This window comes from Cnephaeus nilssonii (genome assembly GCF_951640355.1).
Source record: "Cnephaeus nilssonii genome assembly, chromosome: 15".
Taxonomy (NCBI): Eukaryota; Metazoa; Chordata; class Mammalia; order Chiroptera; family Vespertilionidae; genus Cnephaeus; species Cnephaeus nilssonii.
In genome coordinates this window covers 45,435,432-45,457,987 of record NC_137086.1, presented here as the reverse complement: position 1 = coordinate 45,457,987, position 22,556 = coordinate 45,435,432, and the positions used below count along the sequence as shown (strand labels likewise).

The window sequence follows — 22,556 nt, the reverse complement described above, 5'->3', positions numbered from 1 at the left end:
TGCTCTGCTGTATGGCACAGAATGGAAGTGCTGAAGAGGTGCAGAGGCCAGAGCCAGGGCTGGGGGAGGGAGCTGGGCTCGCCCCCTCGGCAGCCTCCTCCACCGTGAGGGCTCCCAGTCTCCCACCTCCCTGCTGCACACCTTCTCGAAGGACACAGGGTTACTTCCTTGGGATTCACTGATTGGCATGTCTGTCAACACAACCCCTTCCCCATGGGAAACTGCCACTGAAGTACGCCGGAATAGGTTGGAGGGCCAGGGAAATGCTCCGATTAAATGACCGTCCCAGGGTTTACTGTGTGCCCAGCCCCCTCAGCAGCTCACTGTCAGGCCCTGAGAAAAGCCACGTGTGCCCGGCACCCTGAGGGCACGCCCCACGTCCCCTACAGCCCCTGGGATGGACATGACCCACCCAAGATTCCACGGGGACTCGCCTCCACACAACCGTGGCCTGGTGGTTTGATACACAGAGAATGTCAGAACTGGAGCCCACATTCCTATGGCAGAACTCTGGCCACGTTTTGGCCATGGCAACTTCCTGAGCCTCAGCTGCCTCATCTCTAAAATGGCAACATCAGACACGGTGTGGTTATTGTGAGGGGAAAAACTAGAAAATGTGCCTCAGGCACCCAGCACAGGGCCAAGAACTTGGGACACACAAAATAAGTAAAAGAAACTTTCCACCAGGCTCCCAGCAAACACTGCCCAATGCCCACACCCGAGCCTCCCAGGCCCAGAGTTAGGTTTGCCTCTCAGACTGAAAAGTCACATCAACATCGCGGGGGAGGCTGAAGTGACCTGTCCAAGAAAAGCCACTGGAACCTGCTCCCGTGACTTGGGCATTCCTCCACAGGGGTGCAAGCTTTCTGTCCCCTCCCTGGCATCTAGAACCCCCTCGTGCTTTACTCTCTAGTTGTTAAGTAGCTGGGACAACCTCAGCCCCACCTGGGGGACTCTGCTCCCCACCTGGCCATGGGCGACGCTTCCAGGCACTCCAATTCTGAGCCTCCCCAGGTAGCGGGACCTCAGCCAGATGGTAGGAAACGCTATGTGTGGTTGCATGAGGGATAAAAAAAAAATCAAAGATGAACTGCCCGCATCAGCACTCTGCAGCCGGACACACGCAACCTGCTGAATCGGCAGCCACGGGGGACTGAGGCAGCCGAGGCTGCCCGCTGGCTGGTCCCGATCCCAGCTCAGTTCACTGGAGGGACAGACACAGCTCCATCGAAAATGGCGCTTTTGCCCTGGCTGGTTTGGCTCAGTGGATAGAACATCCCGGGTTTGATTCCAGTCAAGGGCACATGCCCGGGTTGCGGGCTAGACCCAAGTAGGGGGCGTGCAGGAGGCAGCCAATTAATGATTCTCTCTCATCATTGATGTCTCTCTCTTTCTCTCTCTCTTCCTCTCTGAAATCAATATATATATATGTGTGTGTGTGTGTGTATATATATATATTTTAATTTAAAGAATGGCAGTTTTGCAGTAGTATTTTCTAATGGACTAAAGGGAAACCACAAATAATAAAGTACTGCCGATAGTTCCGTTCCCAGGTCAGAATGTCATCTTTGCTTTCTTTTCAGAATCCGCTGGCACAGACATTCCTCTGCATCCCTCCTCCTCAGCACCACCTCCACATTAACACACACCCACTACCACAGCCAAGGACTATATTCTTTCCAAAGTCCGCAATCTCGGGGGCAGGCCCAGCACCACGAATCCTGGAGCTAAATCTTCAGGTGACTCCTCGAGGCCGTGAACAGATCCCTCTCCTCCTGCTCACCTCCTCGCCCCACGCGGGACAGCGGCTAAGAGCTGGGTCTTAAGAGACGGGTGGGCAGACTTCGTTCTGAATTCCAGCTCAGCACTGTCACCTTCCCTGTAGAATGGGGCTCACAGTGCTGACTTCTGGGGGTTATGAAGCTTCCATGAAATACAGGACATGTTGTATGTGAATATATAGGTACACAGTAAGTCAATAACCCTCACCGTTATTATTCCTTTGTATGACTATGTAGCTCCCCTCCTAGTTCTTTTCAACCCCTCCAATCCCTACCTACTCCTATTCCTACTCCTGGCTCAAGTCCTGTCTCCACTGTGACCCTTCTGGGACATTCCAGAAGCCCAGAGCAGACGGTGAGCGTGTGATGGGGCGTGAAGGAGGATTGCTTCTAGGGGCCTGGGACAGTCACACTGGACAGGAAGGAGCAAGGCTCTGGGGCAGGAAAACATGCCAATATCAGGTTTCTTAGGAAGGTACAAGGCCTCCCTGGCTGGTTGAGTGCCATCCCAAGCACCAAGAGGTCGCCGGCCTGATTCCCAGACAGGACACATGCCTGAATTGCAGGCTCAATCCCCAGTAAGGGGCATGCAGGAGGCAGCCAACTGAAGGTTTTCTCTCTCTCACTCTCCCTCCCTAAAATTAATAAAAACCTATTAAGGACCCAGTGAGGCCCAGAGAGATCATTCTGAGTGGTTGCAATTGGCATTTGAGGCAATGTACTAAGAAAACATCTCATACTGCATTTGCTCATTGTTAAACGAAATGTTTGAGTGTCCAATGTGGGATTTATGTGAGACCCTCAGGTCAGAGGTAAGGCTTCCTTTGTTGTTAAGTGTGCTGTTGTGACTTGGAAACCATTTTACCTTTTTAAAAATAACAAAACACAAACATCTGAATGAAAACCAAACATCTCTTTTCTTCTCTACACCCAGGAAGTAATCACTATTAATGTGTATTGGGTGTCCTTAGATATATTTATTTTATCAAGACAGGGAAGGCTGTTAATTGACATTCTAAGAAAAGAGTTTGACCTTCTGGTTCCAAGGATGTGTTTTTAATTTGGAAGATATCACCAAATGACTTTCCTAAAAGTTCTCACCAATTTCCAGACAAACCAGCAGGTGGGATTCACTCCCACCAGTGGCCCACGTTATGCAGCAATTAATCTTTGCCAACCTCCTAGGCCTAAGTGGCATCTCCTTTTTTAAACTTGGTTTCCTTCTTTTGTGTGAGGTTAGACATTTTGAATTATTAAATGGCCTTTTGGATTCCTTTTTCTGTGCATTTTCTATTCACATCTTTTGCCTTTTTTTAAAAAAATTTCATCATTTTCTTAATAACCTAAAAAAGCTCTTTGTATATTAAGGAAAATGGTTTCATTGGTTGTATATTTGCAATTATTTTTTCCAGTGATACTTGTCTTTTAATTTTGTTTGTGGTATTTCTGCCATTCAGAAATGTTTATTTTTTATGTTGTCAAAGTATTTCTGGTTTCTGGGTTTTAGGTTATGTCCCAAGAAATTCTGAAGATTACATTAGCTCACTCTCTTTCTAAATCTCTCTGATTCCTCCAAATGTGGTCACCGCCACTGCTAAAGTAAAGGAAGCAAGGTTTCACCATCGGTTTGGTTAAAAAATAAAATTCATCTTCACTTTATGTGACTGTTTTGAAAAATGAAGCGAAGAACCCTGTCTTTGTCTCTCTTGTCCCTAGGACAGAGTTCAAACTTTCCCACTGGCATCTGGATTATTGTGAGAATAAAACAATGGAAGACAGAGGCAGGTGTGAGGGAGATTTAGTTGATTGACGGCCCAACATGCAGGTGTTTTTAATGGACTAGAAACTAACATTGTTGAGCAAGGAGGCTGCCCAAGGGCACGTTGTCAATCCTTAAATAAGGAAATCTTCACTCACAACGCCAAGAGCATAAAAACCCAAAGGTTACCAGCAGTCTCCAAGCTGGCCTGGGTGGCAGAGGAAGTGACACTGTGGTTCATAAATTGAATCACTTAGTTAAGGTCATGCAGGGGTCAATGGGTATTGGCTGACCCCAAAGCCCATGCCTGTCTCTCTGCACCACACCCACATCTCTTGTGGCCCTGGTTCCTGGAAGCTGAGGATGGCCCAGCACAGAATCCAGGATGGAAGCAAATAAGCCATAAAGTGGTAAAAATGAAAGCAAAGATGCCCTAATCTTTATCAGTAACTGTGGCCAAATGCTTTCAGAATTGAGTGGCAGGCGCCAGACACACACCCACTGGCAAGAAGTGACACGCCCTTCTCCCCAGAGGAACCCAGAGTCTACTAAGCTGGTTGATGCAGGCTTTTTTGTAGCCACAAGTATGTGTCATCTCATGCAATTATACCAAACCTCTACTCCCGCCTTACTGGATAGTCGCCAAGCCCTCTTAGCTGAAGGTCTTTCTAATTAAAAGTATCCCCCTCCAAAAAAATAGACAAGAAAAAAGGTACCAACCCTCTACTAAAAGAAAATAGGACTTAAAGAAGTGACGCTGGCCCACAGTTAAGAGGAACTGGCAATGAGATTAGGTCATGTCACCTTCCATCAAATTGCCCAACAGTTAAGATCAGGTTGTTAGCTTTGCTGACAGAGGCAGGTGTGAGGGAGATTTAGTTGACTGAAGGCTCAACATGCAGGTGTTTTTATGGACGAGAAACTAATATTTGTTAAGTGATTTCCCATCATGAACTTCCTATCCTTCTGCCACTTTCAGTGAGGCTGTTAACAAATGCATTAGGTCAGCAAGATAAAGGGTTTTTTATTTCTCCTGGGAACTCACCTGTCTCTGAGGAGGACTCAGATGGCATTTGGCTAACTGCCCAAACATGATAGTCACCGTCATCTTAGTTGACACGTCATCAGGAATGTATCTGAGCAGGCCATAACACCAGCATTGTTAACATCACACTAACAGGTAGCTTAGTACCTGGCAATGTCCATGCAATTTTGAGGGGTGAGGGGCAAGGCCAGTTGAATTTTCCAAAAGGGTCTATTTTCAATCGTTAGGTATTTGCCACTAATTAAAATAGATCTCCACCTGTTCCTCTCATCAGGCACTTGGAGCGGTGTGCCAGCCAGGGCTCTAAGAGTGACTTGCAGATTCAGCTTGGTTTGGGATTTGCAAGGGGCAGTGCCCCTTTGTGGACGGCAACTGTGCTCAGAAGGGGCAGTGCCCAAGGAAGGGCTGATGCCCCAATGGTTGGACCTAACATGGCTCTCAGGTTAAGGTTGGAGCCAGAGCCCAGCCTCTGCCCGCAGGGCTTCTTCAGGTGATTAAATGGACTTCAGAACCACAAGATCCAGAAGCCTCCTTTGAAACCAGTGGCTTGTACAGTGTTCCCAGAGTTCCGGGGTCCCTGAAGGTGGCAAGGTCTGCCTTGGTGAGGGTTAAGGGTGGCCAACTAAGGCACAGAATCACCTCCCACCTCCTCACTTCCAGTTTTGTTTCTTTTCCCTACTATCTTTCAGATGGCATTCAACATAAAAGATTTCATTCTGCTTAAAGTTGAGCATGGGGTCCACACTTAAAAAATGTTTTTAAAATCACTAATTTGGGAGTCAAACACTGAATCTGTTTTAGGATTTACCAACCAAATACTTTCCACTGTGGTTAGTTATTTGGACACTGAGCACTGAAGACAGTTACTAAAAGCTCCTTAGCTGCCTGGTGCTGTGCGCAGCCTACTCCCTGACTGGACAGGGAGAAAGGAGGCAGTGAGATGCGCTGGGCAAGTGCAGGGGTAGGAGTGCTAGAGAAGGAACAATTGTTTCTGCTCGGATAAGGAAGGCTTCTCCGGAGGCAACACGAGACAGCCAGGTCTCAGTGGACGGGTATGAAGTTGCCAGTCAGAGAAAAGGAAACATATAGAGTCCGTGGCATGCTCAAGGAATGGCACATCCAGAGTGGCTCCTGTAACATGGCTACAAGAACGCAGTAAATGCCAATGCTAAGGACTTTGTTTTTTTTGTGTGTGTGTTTTTGAATCATCACCCAAGGATATGTTTATTGATTTTTTTTTTTTTAGAAAGAGGAATAGACAGAGAGAAAACATCGATGTGACAGAGAAACATAGATGGGTTGCCTCCTGTCCAGGGATTGAACCCCACAACCTTTCGGAATACCAGACGATGTGAGCCACCTGGCCAGGACGCAAGGACTTTGGTTTTTAGGCAGAGGGTCAGATTTGTGTTTTCAAGTGCTGAAGGCCTGGGTTCCATGGCCACGTAGGGTGGTCAACCACTCTGGTGGGCCCAGGATTGACATGGGATTTTCAGTGCTAAAACTAGGAGAGTTCTAGGCAAAACAGGATGGCTGGTCACCTGAGAGCCATGTTAGATCCAACCATTGGGGCATCAGCCCTTCCTTGGCACCCACTGCCCCAGGCATGCGGCCTTGAACTTTGAGGTAGGTCAAAGACACACAGCCATCCTTTCCCATCAAGTTCCTGAATCGGCTCTCTAATAATTCAATGCCCCCAAAAGGGACCTAGTCCTACCTACCGTGCAAAAGCAGGAATGTTTGGGGGCCCCAGGTGACTGTGCTGAACATTCTAATCTTCCTCTGGGTTGAGGAAGACCTTGTTTGCCTTTCGTTTTCCAGTGCCTGCTAGAACACCTCAATGGACTGCTCTAAGAATGTACGGCATGGACTCCAATTAAGAGAACTAAAAAGATAGCTCTTCAGCCCTAGCATGGCTCAGTGGTTAGAGTGTCAGCCTGGGCGCCAAAGGGTAGTAGCAGGTTTGATTCCTGGTCAAGGGCACGTACCTGGGTTGCAGGCTTGATCCCTGGCCCTGGTTGGGGTGCCTGGGGGAAGCAACCAATCTCTCTCTCTCTCTCTCTCTCTCTCTCTCTCTCTCTCTCTCTCTCTCCTCTTCCTTCCTTCCTCCCTTGCAGTCTCTCCAAAAATCAATAGAAAAAATATCCTCAGGTGAGGATTAACAACAACAAAAAACTAATAAAAAAAGATAAATCTCCAGGTCCGGGGTAGGTAATCCAGCAAAACAAACTTTGCCAGACACAGGTTCTAAGACCTATGTTTCCCATGTGCCTGGGACCACCACAGCCATGACCACATCTGGCAGCCTCTATTTTCAGACAGCCTCTTTTTAAAATCCAAGGTTCCGTTATAATACAAGGCCGGTCTCCATTCAATAGTTCAGAAATAAAGTAACTCCATGTTATTAAAGGTATCAAATCACACAGTCAGTTAATGCTGGTGTCCACCACAGTCAAGGAATGGGGAAATCTGATCTTCTCCGTCATTGGTTTTCTAACTATTTTAAGCAACAGGATGTCAAATGCCAAAATGCAGAGATAGAGAAAAATAGAGCTGCTCCGATGGAAGGAAGGGGCCTGGAGTACATAAACACGTTGTAAGTGCCCCCCACCCCAAAGCATCCAGAACACCATTGGAATGCACCTGCCTGGTGGTTTTATATCAGGAGATGTTTCTTAAGCTCAAAATATGTGCCAGTCACAGAGAGGTACTGCATTAGCTCCACAGATGTGAAAGCACCCTTTGAAGGACTAAAACATGATTATGTTTCAATACTGTGTAGGTGCTGAGTGTGTTAAAATTTTTACGCAGGCAGACCTGGGTTCAAATCCTGTTTGAACAGGTCCTAACCATACAATTAGGATAAATTATTAGAAATCTGATACTCGGATCTCATCATCTGCTAAAAGGGGATAGTAATAACCTCCTGTCTAGCCAGCACCTCCCCCCTTTCACTACCCAGGACACGGGGAAACATACACACACATACAAAGTTTTTGGTCAAGATTCATTGCTGCAAAGAAGGCATAGGTGTTTGGCACAATGCCTGGTGCAGGTAAATGTTTAATAAACTCTAGCTACTACTATAAGGAGGCCATTTATCAACACAATCCTCAGTTTATATTGTAGGCACCATATAACCCCACTTATTAACTTGCGTGTGTGCTATTGCTCTATCTCCACGGCCTGGCTGTTGATACGATGCTGAGCAACCAAGATAAGGGCTCCTTTCAGGGTTTGCCAGCCTCCATGCAATCTATCACGAGCCTAGTCTCTCTTTATCATATCATGTGCTTGCATTATATGGCCTATATCATTCTGTAATCATTTCACCTGTGTAAGCTTACCTCCCCAGGCCAATTTTCCCTCTTCAAAGGCAGGACACATGGCAGCTCAGCCATACAGAAGACCAGCCTCAGAGGGGTCTCTATTGAATGAACTGAACAGTAAGGCTGAGTTACTAATAGAAAAATTAATGCATTGTGTTAGCACTGGACGCGAGAGAGGTGGTAGATAAGCATAAGATGCACCGCTAGTGGAATGTCCAGGCCCAGGCTTGGCACACAGCTAGCTGGGTTCAAATCCCAGCTCTTCCACTTGCTCACTACGTGACTTTGGGCAAGTTGCCTAATCTCTTTAAATCTAGTCTTTTTCTACAAAATGGGGTTCAAAATGCTTAGCATTGGGTCACTGGGAGAATTAATAAAATAGCTCAAATGCATTGCTTACCACTGTACCTGGCATTTAGAAAGCCTACAGCTTTTCATTATTATCACTGTCATCATCACTGCTCTCAAGGGGTTAAGTCTGGCTAGAAGGTGGAGATATACTCACCTGTGAAAATAATTCACGATTCAGGGAAGTGGGGAAGTGTCAAATGATCAATACAGGAAAACCTTCATCTCACTCTATCCATAAGACATTTGTTATATCTAAATGTCAAGACAAGGATGATAGAGACACGAAAAGATCATTTATTTCTAAGTGGGAACATGCACTTGGACTACTCAAAGATTTTCAGATGGGTTGTACTCTATTGAGCTTCTTCTTATAATGCTACAAAGCCAACCTATATCTATGATCTTTTTAAAAAGATAACCTTCTGATTTGCTCTAGAGATGTATTCAGCAACACAAACCAATGTAAATAGACTATGGCCATGGAGTCAGGACTACCAACGCTTAAATCCCAACTCTGCCACTAACTGGCCACAGGCACCAACCCTCAATAGCTGCCTCATGTTTAAACTAGGAATGTGTCTCTTGTAGCGTTTGCATGGAGAGTAAAACAGATTATTTATGTAAGCAGCCTAACACAGACATTTGTGGGTGCTCATTAAATGGTGCCAATTATTCCTGCATTTGCTCTTTAAGATGAAACTATCAGTCTCCTGTGATGTGTGTGGTGAGCCCCAGGACTGTGGTTGGGGCTGGCACGACAATCACATACATAGCCATAGCTTAGGTTAGGATTGCCTACAGAGGTGATGATGGTGAGATTCCTGGCGAATACAAATGAACACCCTCTTTACTCAACTCTGCACTGCCAAAAGCAAAAGGGCGGCGAGCAGGGTAAGGTGAGTTACAGACAACAAATATTGGTGATATGGGGCAAGTGGAACTCTCATATATCATTGGTGGGATTGTAAAATGGTTCAACCACTTTGGGAAAAGATCTGGAAGTTCCTTATAAATTAAATATAACTCTAACTCTGTGACCCAGAAATTCCAGTCCTCATTGTTTACCCAGGAAAATGAAAACATGTATTCACAAAGAGGACATTCTCATGCAAGAATGTTTATAGAAGCTTTAGGCAAAACTCGCCAATATTCAGGTCATATAGGATTCCAATTACACCATGGAATCTGCACCCAAAAAGGAACAAACTACTGATACACACAACATGGATAAAGCCTGCATTGTAGTGGGTACATGAAGCCTTGCATAAAGGCAAAATACTGTTTGAGTGTACTTATGGAATGTTCTAGAACAAGCAAAATTAATAGAGGTGAACAAGTTTAAATGGTGTTTGCTTCTAGGCATAGAGATTGCCAGGGAAGGGGCATGAGGGGACTTCCTGGGTTGATGGTAATGTTCTCTACTTAACAGGGGCTGCATTAAACAGGTGGGTGTATGTCAAATCATCAGATGATACTAAATTTTGCACCAAGAGAAAATACTGAACTCTACTTAATAATGTGCATGCTGAGGTGTTAGGTTTGAACTGCAATTTACTCCGCAATGCCTCAAAGAAAACAAAGCAGACTGGTACATGGAAGGATGGAGGAATGTCATAAAGCAAACCTAGTAAATACCAATGTAAAATCTAGATAGACCTGTGTATGGATGTTCATCACACAGTTCTTCAACTTTTCAAAACTGTTTGGGGCAGGGAGTGGGGGTGGAGAGCATTTTTTATATGCATATCCTGGCTGACACCAAATTCAGTCATCTAAGTAAGATATTCTTGGACCATTTACATATATTTCACTTGTGAGGTTTTTTATTTTTTGTGGGGGTTTTGTTGTTGTTGTTAATCCTTACCAGAGAATATTTATTTTCCCACTTTTTTTTTTTTTTTTTTTTTTTTTTTTTAGAGAGAGAATAGAAGGGAGAGAGAGAGACACTGATGTGAGAGACACATAGATTGGTTGCCTCCGCACACACCCTGACTGGGGATGGAGCCTGCAACCAAGGTACATGCCCTTAACCGGAATCAAACCCTCGGACCTTTCAGTCTGAGGCTCTAACCATTAAGCAAACTGGCGAGGGCTGTATATTTCATTTTTATCTGCACCAACCATATTTATTCCCACTGAGCAGTCCACACGTCTATGAAGCGTGGGTATTTTAGAATCAGCCACCACAGGGCTCAGTGGCTTCTACCATTCCCTTCCTTACCACCAAGAACTCAAACCATAGCTTGGGGTTCATTGTTCTTTAGTGCAATGAAGGTCTCCATCATTTAAATGTGTAATGAAGGTCTCCATCATTTAAATGTGTAATGAAGGTCTCCATCATTTAAATGATTGGCCTGAAACTTCCTGACATCTCTCCCACATTTCTACCAGGACTTCGACTACCATTAGACAGCTAGGACCTATATCCTAGTAAAAGAAAGCCAGGGTCTGGTCCTCACTCCTAATGCAGGGCCTCTGGTGACGGGGGTGAACCCTCTGACCTGCTCCCTCCAAAAGGACCCTGGGAGGCTCACTGACCCTCTCTCCATAAAACTGGTGCTGGGCGTGTCTCTTGCTGTGGGGGGGTTGTGGCTACACAGGATTGTCTATAGAAAGTCACATATCTGATTGTCCATTAATTCTTGGTTTAGCCAACCCTCTAATGATTCCTTTTTATAAACAAGAACATGGAGGATTGGGGCATAAATGAAATGCTCTACAACACGCAGCTTGAATTCAACCCCATTGAAACCTAGAATTCTGGTCTTCACCCCTCACCATGCACTGTTCTGAAACCACCTCTCGTCCCTGGCAAGAAGCAGCCAATTTTACAGATGCCCGTCCAGCACAAGGCTGGTGCGGAGCACTGAAGGCAGTGGCTTTCCAACTGCAAGCGGAAAACAATGTCGTGGGTCGTAATCGGCAACTTTTTAAAGAATAGAAGGCAGTAGATCGGATTGCATCACATTCAAGAACAAACATTGGTCCCAGAAAGGTGTATCAGTATTTATACCTACGTGTTTCTGGCTGTGAGTATGTGGTTCAGAAAATTTAGAGAGCCACTGATTTAAAGATTAGGCCCCTCTAGATCAGAGATTTAGATCCGAGGTTTCATTCCCCAGACTTAAAAAGTAATCCTTGAAAGGAATGGGCTGAGAAAGGTTCTGAGTAAGCCAGCGTGGGGTCGACACCTCTTGAGCAAAGGCCTCTGGCCTTCGAGGGATAGAATCACCAATAACAGCAGCATAGGCCAGACTGAGGCCCAGGCTCTGGACACAGACGCCCCAGCTAGGCCCCCTGGGCTGTGTGGCTACATCCAGGGGAAAGAAAGACAACAGTTCCACACGCTCTGCTCCTCTCAGCACTTTACTGGGCCAACCATAAACAAAAGAGAATTTTCATTTCTTTTTTTAAATACTTTCATTTATTTCAGAGAGGAAGGGAGAGAGAGTTTGAAACATTAACGATGAGAGAGAATCGTTGCTTGGCTGCCTCCTGCACCCCCCACACTGGGGATCAAGCCCACAGCCTGGGCAAGTGCCCTGACCGGGAATCGAACCCTGACCTCCTGGTTCATAGGTCAATGCTCAACCACTGAGCCATGCTGCCCGGGCAAGAATTTTCATTTTTAAAAATACAGGACCCCAATCTATGAAACAGAGATGAATGAAGATGCTTTGTTAATGGAGTTTATAGGGAAAATCCCCCTCTGGCCCCAGTTGTGGTCCTAGAGGCACTTCTACTTTGGTCTTTGTTTGAGAGCTCTTCAGAATTTTCACGTTTGAAGGGTTTTATCTATTGAAGTGTCCCTGGCCCTTGCTGTCATTTCATACCTCACAGCCCGAACTAACAAAACATCAGGCTGAGAACCTTGATGTGGACCACTTTCAATTACATAGTCTCATGCTGCCCTCCGCAGTTCCATTGCTCTCTCTAGAGGCAACCCCTATCATTTATCTGGTGGACATTTCCCAGTTTAAATAACCTTATGTGTGTATGTCCATAAGCAATGGATAGCATTGCTCTGGGGGATTTTTTTTTTTTTCTTCACTAACATTCAACTACTACAAGGTTCACGTTCTTCTACAATGTGTCACTCATTGTTTTTTAGATGTACCCATTTTTATATATGCTCATTTATGTACAATGCTGTATAGACTCCAACACATGGATATTCCGTAAACTTTCCCAAAATGCTGTCAATTATAAGCGTCATTGCTATGAGCATTCTTGGACATGTCTCCTTGGGTTCATATGGGAGTTTGCTCAAGGTATAGTTGGAAGTGGAATTGCTGAGTTGTCATATACACACATTTTCAACTTAATTAGTTATTGCCAACCTCACATCCCAGGATAACAAGTATCAATATTTCAGGACATGTGCTTGAAACTTCATACACCTGTGCACATGCACATACATACATGACTTTACAGAATAGAGAAACAGATAAATCTATCTCATGCTTTAGGATGGTTACAGAGGGCTGTTTTCTGCATAATTGACCAGTACTCAACTGGTGGGCATTCGGGATTTTCCCTCTTTACACTCTTCCAAGCAACTCTGTGCATTAATACACAAACACACTAATTCTAGTACATGTGCAGAACAGATTGTGTCTGCTGGATCCACCTCTAACTTTACAAAGGAGAAAAGGCTGAGTCCCAGAGAGCTGGGGTGAGGAGCTCGGCCATGGACCCTTCACCAAGTGAAAAACCAAGGGGCTGGGGGCTGGGTTTCCTACCATCTGGTCTCCAGTTCTTTCAGGGGACACTTGCTCTGCTTAGAGAATCAAACATCAATACCCAGTATTCCAATACACCATCTCCATTTACACTGTAGAATTTGTGATTATAAAGAGTCACCCTCCACAGATAATAGGTAGTGAAGGCCTGGGGCGGGGGCAGGCTGGAGGGGGTCAATGGGGGGAAAAGGAGGAGAGGTATGTAATACTTTCAACAATAATTATTTTTTAAAACAATAAAGATTTAAATAAATAAATAAGCACTCTGAGTTTCACAAAAGTCATGTCAAGTCCTACTGTTCCTGCATGGAAAGGAGGTGAGGCAGCCAAGTCCTTCCCCAGACCCTTCAGCCCCAGAAGGCTGCAGGAGTCAGCCTCTGGGTCCCGTCCTTAGTCCAGGCAACTCACATTCACAGAGGCCAAATGCAGATGGGCTCTCAGGACTCTGCCTGAGGTCAAGGAAGGAGACTAATGACCAATCAGTGCAAACTTCAAGAGACAGAGGGACATCTCCGTGCCTGCAATCTCAGGAAAGCAGTGAGAAGAAAAAGAGCCTGTCCCATACCTAGTCCTCTCCAGCAAACTTACTCACCTGCCTGTACTACAGGCCAGGCATCCAAACCCAACCTGATTTCAAAAAACCTCAGCTGTGCCCAGCCAGGGTGGCTCAGTGGTTGAGCGTCAACCTATGAACCAGGAGGTCACGGTTCAACTCATGGTCAGGGCACATGCCCAGGTTTCAGGCTCAATTCCCAGTGTGGGGCGTGCAGGGGGAGGCCGATCGGTGATTCTCTCTCATCATTGATGTTTCTATCTCTCTCTTCCTCTCCCTTCCACTCTGAAATCAATAAAAAGACATCTTTTTAAAAATCTCAGCTAATCATGTGCTGTGCTCTCTGCTCGTGCTCACATACAGGATGGATCTGTGCTCTTGATGCCTGACCTGTGGCATAGATGAGTTTGAACCCTGACTCAGCCCCTCATTAGCTCTGTGGCCGTAGGCAAGTTATTTGATCACCCAAGCATCAAATTCCTCACCTGAAAAAATTATAGACAAAATTGGTACCTACTTCCTTGTAGGGTCTAGTGAAAAGTAAATGAGTTAATGCACGTAGGAGCTCAGAAAAGCCCTTACCCATACTATAGATTTAGTAAATATTCTGGTACCGGATTAGTGCTAGTGCCTGAAATAAAGACAAGGTCCCTGGTCCTAAGAAGGTAAATTTATCAGAATGTCAAATGGAAACAATAGAAACAGGTGTGGCCGCCAGTCAGAGGGAGCGGCAGGTACCAAAAACGTGCCAATATCGAGGGCATCTGAGGGATACTCAAGAACTAGGGGAGGCCCTCACTCAAGGAGCTCTTTGAAGGGCTCAGACACACACAGAGAACAATCCTGAACAAGGTCACACCCTCAGGTCCAGGCTGGGTCCCAAGGCCTTGGCAAACACATACTTATTTTAGTAATCATAGAAAGGTACAAAGTCTTGTTAGACAAACTAGGTCCCTTAGAGGTTCTCAGGCACATAAGCCTCAAGGACACGGGTGTGATGGAAATACCGAAGGCACGTGGCGTGTGACAAGCCTTATCCCATGTCCTCCCCCAACCCCCATCCTCAGGCCTTCTCTGCAAATGCCTCACTAGTGACCGGATTCTTGGCTCTCTTCTCCCTCAAGTTCTCAGACTTCCTGGTTCCTCCACTGCCCTGGCAGCTGCCCTTTTGGGCTCTTTCTCTCACCCTCTAGAAGTGGGTAGCTGTCCCACACCCTTCACCCTTCATGGCCCCACAGATACTTCATCTCTAAAATGGAGGATTATTAGAAGGCTTAAATGAAACCATCTGTGTGACACAACTTAGCTCTGTTCCCTTCTCTGAGGATGCTGCCACCCCCAGACAGCTGGGCCCAACATCCTGGCATCACTTTCAATCCTCTCTCAGCCCTGTCCGCCATATCCCACCTGCGCCACTGTCCTGTGGCTGCTTCACCCCTCCCACACTCTGCATGTACTGCTGATGCTACCTGCTACGCCAAGACAGTTCTCCCATCCCTCAAAACCTTTCAGCTGCTCCCCAGTGCAGACTGGAGAAAGACTCAATGTTTCAGGCAGGCATGCAAGGCCTTCTGTGATCCAGCCCCAGCCCACCTTCCAATTTCAATCCACCATGGCCCTTTTCTCCAGTTTGATTCTCACTGCCGGGTGCTGCACCATGAGATAGGAATTCTGTATCCAAATAAGGGGGTTAAACAAAGCTTGACAGATTCTTATTGCACAAGTTCAGAGCCTTTAAAACCTTGATATGCACTGTGGCTCTTCACATTCTCCTAAGTTTATTCAGACTTGTAATACTCTATTTTCATGGAGTTCAAGAACAATCCAGGACAATCTGTACCATGTTGTTTCTCCAGCAAGACTTTGGAATGTGCCAGTCAGGTGGGCCAGAGATAGCGTGGCCCATGGCCATGACCATCTTAGGCACGTTTGTTGTTCGTGACCATCATTGAGTAGAATCTCAGCAGGACCATAAAATCACAGACTGAGCCAAGCAGCCTTTCTCAGCACACGAACGGGAAACAAACGCCTGACAGAGAGGCCCTGGTTGGGCTGACAAGGATATACTTCTGCCTTAACTGCCAAGGCTGCCTGCTTTCCTAGTCTTCCTGTCTAACCCGTCCCACAGACTTCGTTAAAATTCCCTGTATGCTTAAATTAGCCAGTGTTGATTTCTGAGGCTTCAAACCAAAGAACCTTCACTGATACACAGTTCTTTAGGTCCCTGAGCAAAGCCATCCAAATATCCCACCAGCAAAGGAGCAGCCAGAGCCATGCCCTCCACCACGCTGCCCCACAGGACAGTACCTGTCCCGTCTGGAGTAGACCTCACGAAGGTGGGCAGCATTTTCACTGAAGCAGTGGGGTGGGTGGTAGCTCCAAGCCCTTTCTCCATCTCCTTGCGAAACCGCTTGGAGATCTCCTGAAGGGTCTCATCAGAAAGACGCATGTGATAGAGATACTGGTCAACCTGCAGAAGGGGAAAAACAAGGGTAGACACCTATAAGTTAAGTAAAGTACAGTATGCATCTATGTCATAGAACATCACTCAGCTCTTCAAAAGAATAAAATCTGTCATAAACAGAAGGTTATTATGTAAGACCATTTAACCAGAATCTATTTTTTTTAGGATTTTGTATTTTAAAAGAAACTCAACTAAAATTGAAATTAGAAAAATAGGTTTAATTTTATTTATGGAGGAAAGGCCTATTAGGGAAAAGGAGAATTCTTTTTGGAAACATTGAGTTTTAATGTCTAAGACATCCCTTAAACCAGAGTTCTTTACTGACCCTCATCTCTTGTGCCCCCACACACACCTCACAAGGCCAGTCATGCCAATCCTATCACCCCTCAATGTAGGCCAAGCAGTCATCACCTCTTGCCTGGACTTACACAATCCCCAATTCTACTTTTATCTCGCCCATCCACTTTCCACCCCCAGCAGACTTGGCTATTGTTCCCCTGCTTAAACTCTTTCAATGGCTTTCCATTAGAACCAAACTCCTTGGAAATCCTTCCAAGGCCCTATAGGGTCTGGCCTCCCTCCACCTTCTAATCTCATGGCATGTCTCTTCACTCCTGTGCAGACTTTATCCTCGGTTCAGTCCCCAACTCACCCAATTCACACGTCCTGCCCTGGAGCCTGTTCACAAGGGCCCTACAGCTCCTCACCTCATTCTTCAGCTGCCATAGGACCTCCTACCAATACTTGAAACCTCTCTCCATGGAGGCCTTCTCCCAATAAAATAGTCAGGTCTCCCATTATTCTAAGAACTCAGACCTTTCTCTTCACAAAACCATTCACAGTTTGGAAATATATATTTAATAGTGTCCAAATATAAGCACCAAAAAAGAGCCTTGTCTCTCTGCTCCCTGCATCCCCGGAGCATAACACAATGCCTGATGCACAATAGAGACTCTACACATATAGTTATGCAACCTCTCCCTCCCCTCAGAGGCAACTTTCCATAGTTATTTCATTGATCTTGTTTCCAATATAAATTTACATGAACTTTTCCCAGATTTAAAACCAGGAGAAGCATTGGGAGTCCTTCTCAAACAGTTTCCTTCTTGGAAACACCCATCTGCTTTGGCCATAAATATTCCCAGTTTTCTACTACTAGGAAAAGATTGAATAGAAATCCATCCAAGAAGGCACACAGGTTTCCACAATATCCCTCTTCTCAGCAACAGTGTACACGACAGGGGAGGCTGCTAGCTATGGAGGGTGGGGCTAGAAAATCAGGACACCAACCTATGGCTTTACTGATTTGACCTCCATTGTCCTTGTGTGTGCGTGTGCGTGTGTGTGTGTGCGTGTGTGTGTGTGTGTGTGTGTGTGTTATACATTTTTTTTATTGATTTCAGAGAGGAAGGGAGAGAGAGATAGAAACATCAATCAGCTACCTCCTGTATCCCCCCTACTGGGGATTGAGCCCACAACCCGGGCATGTGCCCTGATCAGTAACTGAACCGTGATCTCTTCATTCATAGGTCACTGAGCCACATTGGCCAGGCATTCACTATCCTTTTGTTACAGGTCACTTGGTTGTGAGGGCCAGAGCTAAAAGTGAGGTATATCTGGTTCTAAAGCCATGCCGCTGGACCAGCACTCTCACCTGTCCTCTGGGTCCTCTTAGTATGGGCAGACACTCTCTGCCCTGTGGCTTCTTGGATGACCCCAGGGCCTTAATTTCCTCTCTGTCACATGAAACTAAGAAAAGATGTGAAACAGCTATGAAAAATGCGACTGTAGCACCTTGGCCCAAACTTCCCCTCTTGCACAACATGATGGCATATCCACCCTGAATTTATTCAGGGAGGGATGATTAATTATCTAATGTCACAGCTTCTTAAACACACCACTGGGGCCCACCCAGCCATGGCGGGCACTGCTGTGCTGGGTGAAGGGTGGCCAAGGGAGGCAGAAGTCAGAAGCTAGAAGCAGCCTCCATACAAAGAGAGTTTTCCCGGAATGGGGAGGAAGTGAATGCACTTTGCAGAGTCCTGCCAACATTCACCCACAGTGCAGCCAGAGGGAGGGAGCACCAAGCCCAAAGTCATGGGAGAAAGTCATTTAGGAGATAACAAATGTGCACGGGACTGGGAGACTTAGGCTAGAAAATACTCACTCTTAGAAAGGAAAGGCCCTTGGGGAAACAAGTTTAATTCCACTGAACACAGACAGCATTCGAGTCTGTCTGGTGTGTCTCTCTGACCCCAATAAGTCATCGGGCCTGAGTTTGAATGCTTCCAAGCTAACAGGCTCACTGCTTCTCGAAGTTAGTTTCTATTGTTGGTCAGCTCTATTTGCTAGAAAGCTTTTCTTCAGTCTAAGATAAATCTATTTCCTGATAACTTCTGTTTTAGCCTCCATGCTGCCACTTGGGGCAAGAGTTCCCAACTTGGCTGCATATCAGAATGACACGAGGAGTTTTTTTTTAAGAAACATTAAGAATTCCAAAGATCTGTTTCAAACTAACCAAATTGATGCTTTTAGGGCTGGGTGCTTGAACATCTTCCCCTCTCTTTCGGTTAATACACACCAAGTCAATAATGTGAAAATGGTGGGCTTGTGTTCTGGCCAACATTGCTCAAGGTCATTTTTACCACTTTTCTGCCTGGGGTCTTTGAAAGTCCGTATAGTTAAGATATTAGGCTAAGCGTGAAATGGTTGATCCTGGGTGCTGGGAATGGAAAGACAAACCTTGTACTTGTTGGGAATTATCAAAGCAGAATCATTCAGGCCAAACTTCATGTTGTAGCTGCTGGTGGTAAAGTGCAGGCTGTGGCACCGGAAAAATCAATGTTCAAATCCAGGCTCTAGCATGTGTATAGGTGTGTGATATTGGATGAATCACTCTCCATCTGAGCTCATTTCCTCCCTATGCAGGGATGCATAGCCTTACACAACAGTCACTGGCATAAATGGGGTGGTGAATGTAAAGCTCTATAAATCCCCTTTTATTTGCATCCCTTCTCCTTTCTCTCCCAGAGTCCCCTTGGCACCCTTGGAGGATCAAAGACATTTCTTAACTCTATTTAGTCACATTCGGGATTAACAAAAAGAGGCTGTTTCTCCAACATGTCCCTTCTCTTTCTGTGGTGGGTGTGTGGCCTATTACCCTGGACCACTTCTCTTTAAATCTCTACTGGGGAGAAAAAGGGAAAGAAGAGGTCATTCCAGGCTGGGGAAACAGAGGTAGGCCAGAAACAAAGCCTGGCTGAGGTATGGGAAGGCCACCCGCCTGCACAGACAAGGGTGTGCACTAAAGAGAAAGAGACAGAAGTTTCAGAGGACATCTACTTAGCAATACTGAGGAGATTGGAACTTCTTATTGGGGCAATTTGGGTCATTTTCTTTCTTCCCATAACACACACTTCCTCTACAAAATTATGGGTAGAGGCAGGAAGAGCTCTAAAGGGAAATGAACCCCAAACTCCTTATGAAATAGGACGGCATCCCAAGTGGGAAGCCCATCTCCTTAAGGGCCCTCATTTCCTCCAGACTAGCACTAAATGGAGAGGAAATCATGTCACAGCAACGCTGCAAGGAATGGAGGGAGTAGAAGGTCACCCTGGAGGAGGCTCCACTTCAAAGTGTACAGTAGCCTGGTGGGACAGACACAGCCCGTGCCAGGTATGCGGAAGCCCTGTTAGGAATGGCCTGGGGGTTGAGATCTAGAAAGGGATCTCAAAGAAACTGAGGCCAGGGAATAGGCTTGACCCGAGGCCACACACTTGAGATTAGAATCTGGATTCCCCAGACACCTTACTCTACTGTTAAAAACAATAAATGGCAATCCTACTACAAGTCCATAAGGGCCCGTGTCATCCTGCAGGCTGATTCCTATTAATGGCTGGTGCTACTGCCTGGTTCCTGAGTCCCAGTGGGAAAATGGTCCTGATCAAACTATTTATATGTAGAATAGAGCACTATTCCAACTTTGACAGTTGGTTATCTAAAGTACTGTAAATCCTACCTTGAATACCTTAAGCTCATGGTCGGTAAACTGCGGCTCGCGAGCCACATGCGGCTCTTTGGCCCCTTGAGTGTGGCTCTTCCACAAAATACCACGGCCTGGGCGAGTCTATTTTGAAGAAGTGGCGTTAGAAGAAGTTTTAAGTTTAAAAATTTGGCTCTCAAAAGAAATTTCAATCGTACTGTTGATATTTGGCTCTGTTGACTAAGGAGTTTGCCGACCACTGCCTTAGGCGATTTCCAAGGGAAGTGAAGAAGAAACCTTACATTTCAACATCTAAATCTTTAAGATTCTACTTTCTTTCTTTGAATTCCTTCTTTCCCTTATCATATTGCAAATGGGTTGTTGGCTTTTGTATTTGCTTTATTTTAGTCTCTTTTGAATATTTTTGTTCTTTTGGATATTTGTCTCTGTAAGATGGCAAGTGTGTGTGTGTTCCATCACGCTTCAAGATAAAATGGGTCAGAAAGCTGTGATTTTGCAAAGCAGTTCAGTATCTAACCCCTGAGTCACTGACCACTGCTGGGACCCCAGCTTCTCCCATTGTATAGCCTTTATTGAAAACCAGTTTATGCAAAGCACAATGGTGTACAGGAACATAATTTAAAAAGAAATCAATTCTGGAGATGGATAGTACAACAATAGCAATGCACACACACACACAAAATAAACTTTTAAAGAAATCAAGGTTCCTATTCCCTAGAACGTTACAAGATAGCACAGAACTCAGCTCATATTATAGACCCAATAAATGTCTCTGAAATGGAGGGATGGGTTTCAGTAGATAACAAAGGCAAGCACAATGTCAGGCCCCCGTGGGGAGTGTCACAGGTATGAATAAGTGGTCTGTGAGATCAGCATTCAGGGGAATTTGCTTCTGGGTTAAGAATATACACATATATAAGTCAGTGGGTATATGTTGACCTGGAGATAGTAGGGAGATCATATGAAAAGGTTCAGAGATGTGGGCAAGCCCAAGATCCTGGAAGGAGACTATGAATTCTAGGACCAGAAAGCTACTCACCATCATCACTATATAACATTGCCTCCTGAATGCAATGCCTTCATAATTAGTATGATTTAATCCTATTACTTTTAATCAAGGGATCATGGGAAGGAAGGATCATAAAGATCACCCCACTGAGTAAAGTTGCACTGTTGTTCACTGGCCAGTCAATTCTCTGTAGGGTTAATGTCAGGAGGAAGTCTGGCTGCCCAGACTTGCTATGCCTCTTGCTACAGACCAATGAAATTAAAATGACCAACTCAAGGAGAATTGTTCTTTTTAAAATATATATATATATTTTTTTTTTATAAAATATAAATATAAATATATATATATATATATATATATATATATATATATGTATATAAAAAGCCACTGCCAGCCCGATAAGGGGGGTGGAGCCAGCCGGCCCCTTCCCACAGCCAACCTGGCCCTGATCGGGCAAATTCGGGTGGGCCTGCCAGCCAGCTGGCCAACCTCCTGCCGTCTCCTTCTCGCCCCCCGCCTCCCCAGACCCGGCCCCGATCCCCGACCTGTCCCTATTGGAGCAGGGCCAGCCGTACCCCACCTGTGCATGAATTCGTGTACTGGGCCTCTAATATATATATATATTTTGACTGATTTCAGAGAGGAAGGGAGAGGGAGAGATAGACACACCAACGATGAGAAAGAATCATTGATCAACTGCTTCCTGCATACCCCCTACTAGGGATTGAGTCCACAACCCAACCATGTGCCCTGACCTGGAATCCAACCATAACCTCCTGGTTCATAGGTCGACCGACGCACAACCACTGAGCCACACCAATGGGGCAAGAGCTGTCCTTTTACTCAACTCCAATGAACCACCCTCAGTCTTAAGTTTTATTGGCAATCATTCCTGCCTGTTCTGACTCTTGTTCTAGGAATTTTTTTATGCCAGGAATTTTTTTTTATTGGAAGCTGAACCATATCACCTAAGCCTTTTAGTAAGCAGACAGAAATACATGATTGAACAAATGCTCATTTCTACAGGACACACCCTCCTGGTAGAAGAATGAACTCAAGTGACCAAACCGGATAAGAAAGCAATTCCATAAGTATATAAGCGTCAGGGCCAAGGACACAGAGGGACCGCTGGACTTCCTCTAATCTTTGGGTATCTCTGATTTAGTAACTAAAGCCTTCTCTCTAGGAAGTGCTGATGAACACTAGCTAATTCCTACCTTTCAGCTTCTTCTAGACCTCAAGTAGACCAATTGATTGAATTTAAGCTTTCCTAGTACTCGTGTTCTTGTCCTAAAGATACAATAAGGTAATATAAATAGTCAAGAAATATATATGGCTCCAACCTAGCCTCTCCAGAAGAATTTTAGGAAGCACCATACCCTCTTGACAAGCCTCTTCTGTTTTAATTCAACAAGTCAAAACAGGATTGGAGGTGCAGGGCAGGGATACTACACAGCGTAAAGAATGCATCACCTACCACCACATCTAACAACATACATAGGAGAGACACCATATTTAAA

General features: G+C 45.4%; 1 protein-coding gene across 1 annotated transcript in view; it reads right to left on the bottom strand.

Moving 5' to 3' along the window:
• The window catches only part of HK2 (hexokinase 2), a 60,281-nt gene that overhangs the window by 26,955 nt on the left and 10,770 nt on the right, over positions 1 to 22,556 (bottom strand). Inside the window, exon 2 of the mRNA XM_079792354.1 lies at positions 15,868 to 16,030. Within this exon, the coding sequence (XP_079648480.1) occupies positions 15,868 to 16,030 (163 nt within the window). The remainder of the gene's footprint in view (positions 1 to 15,867; positions 16,031 to 22,556) is intronic.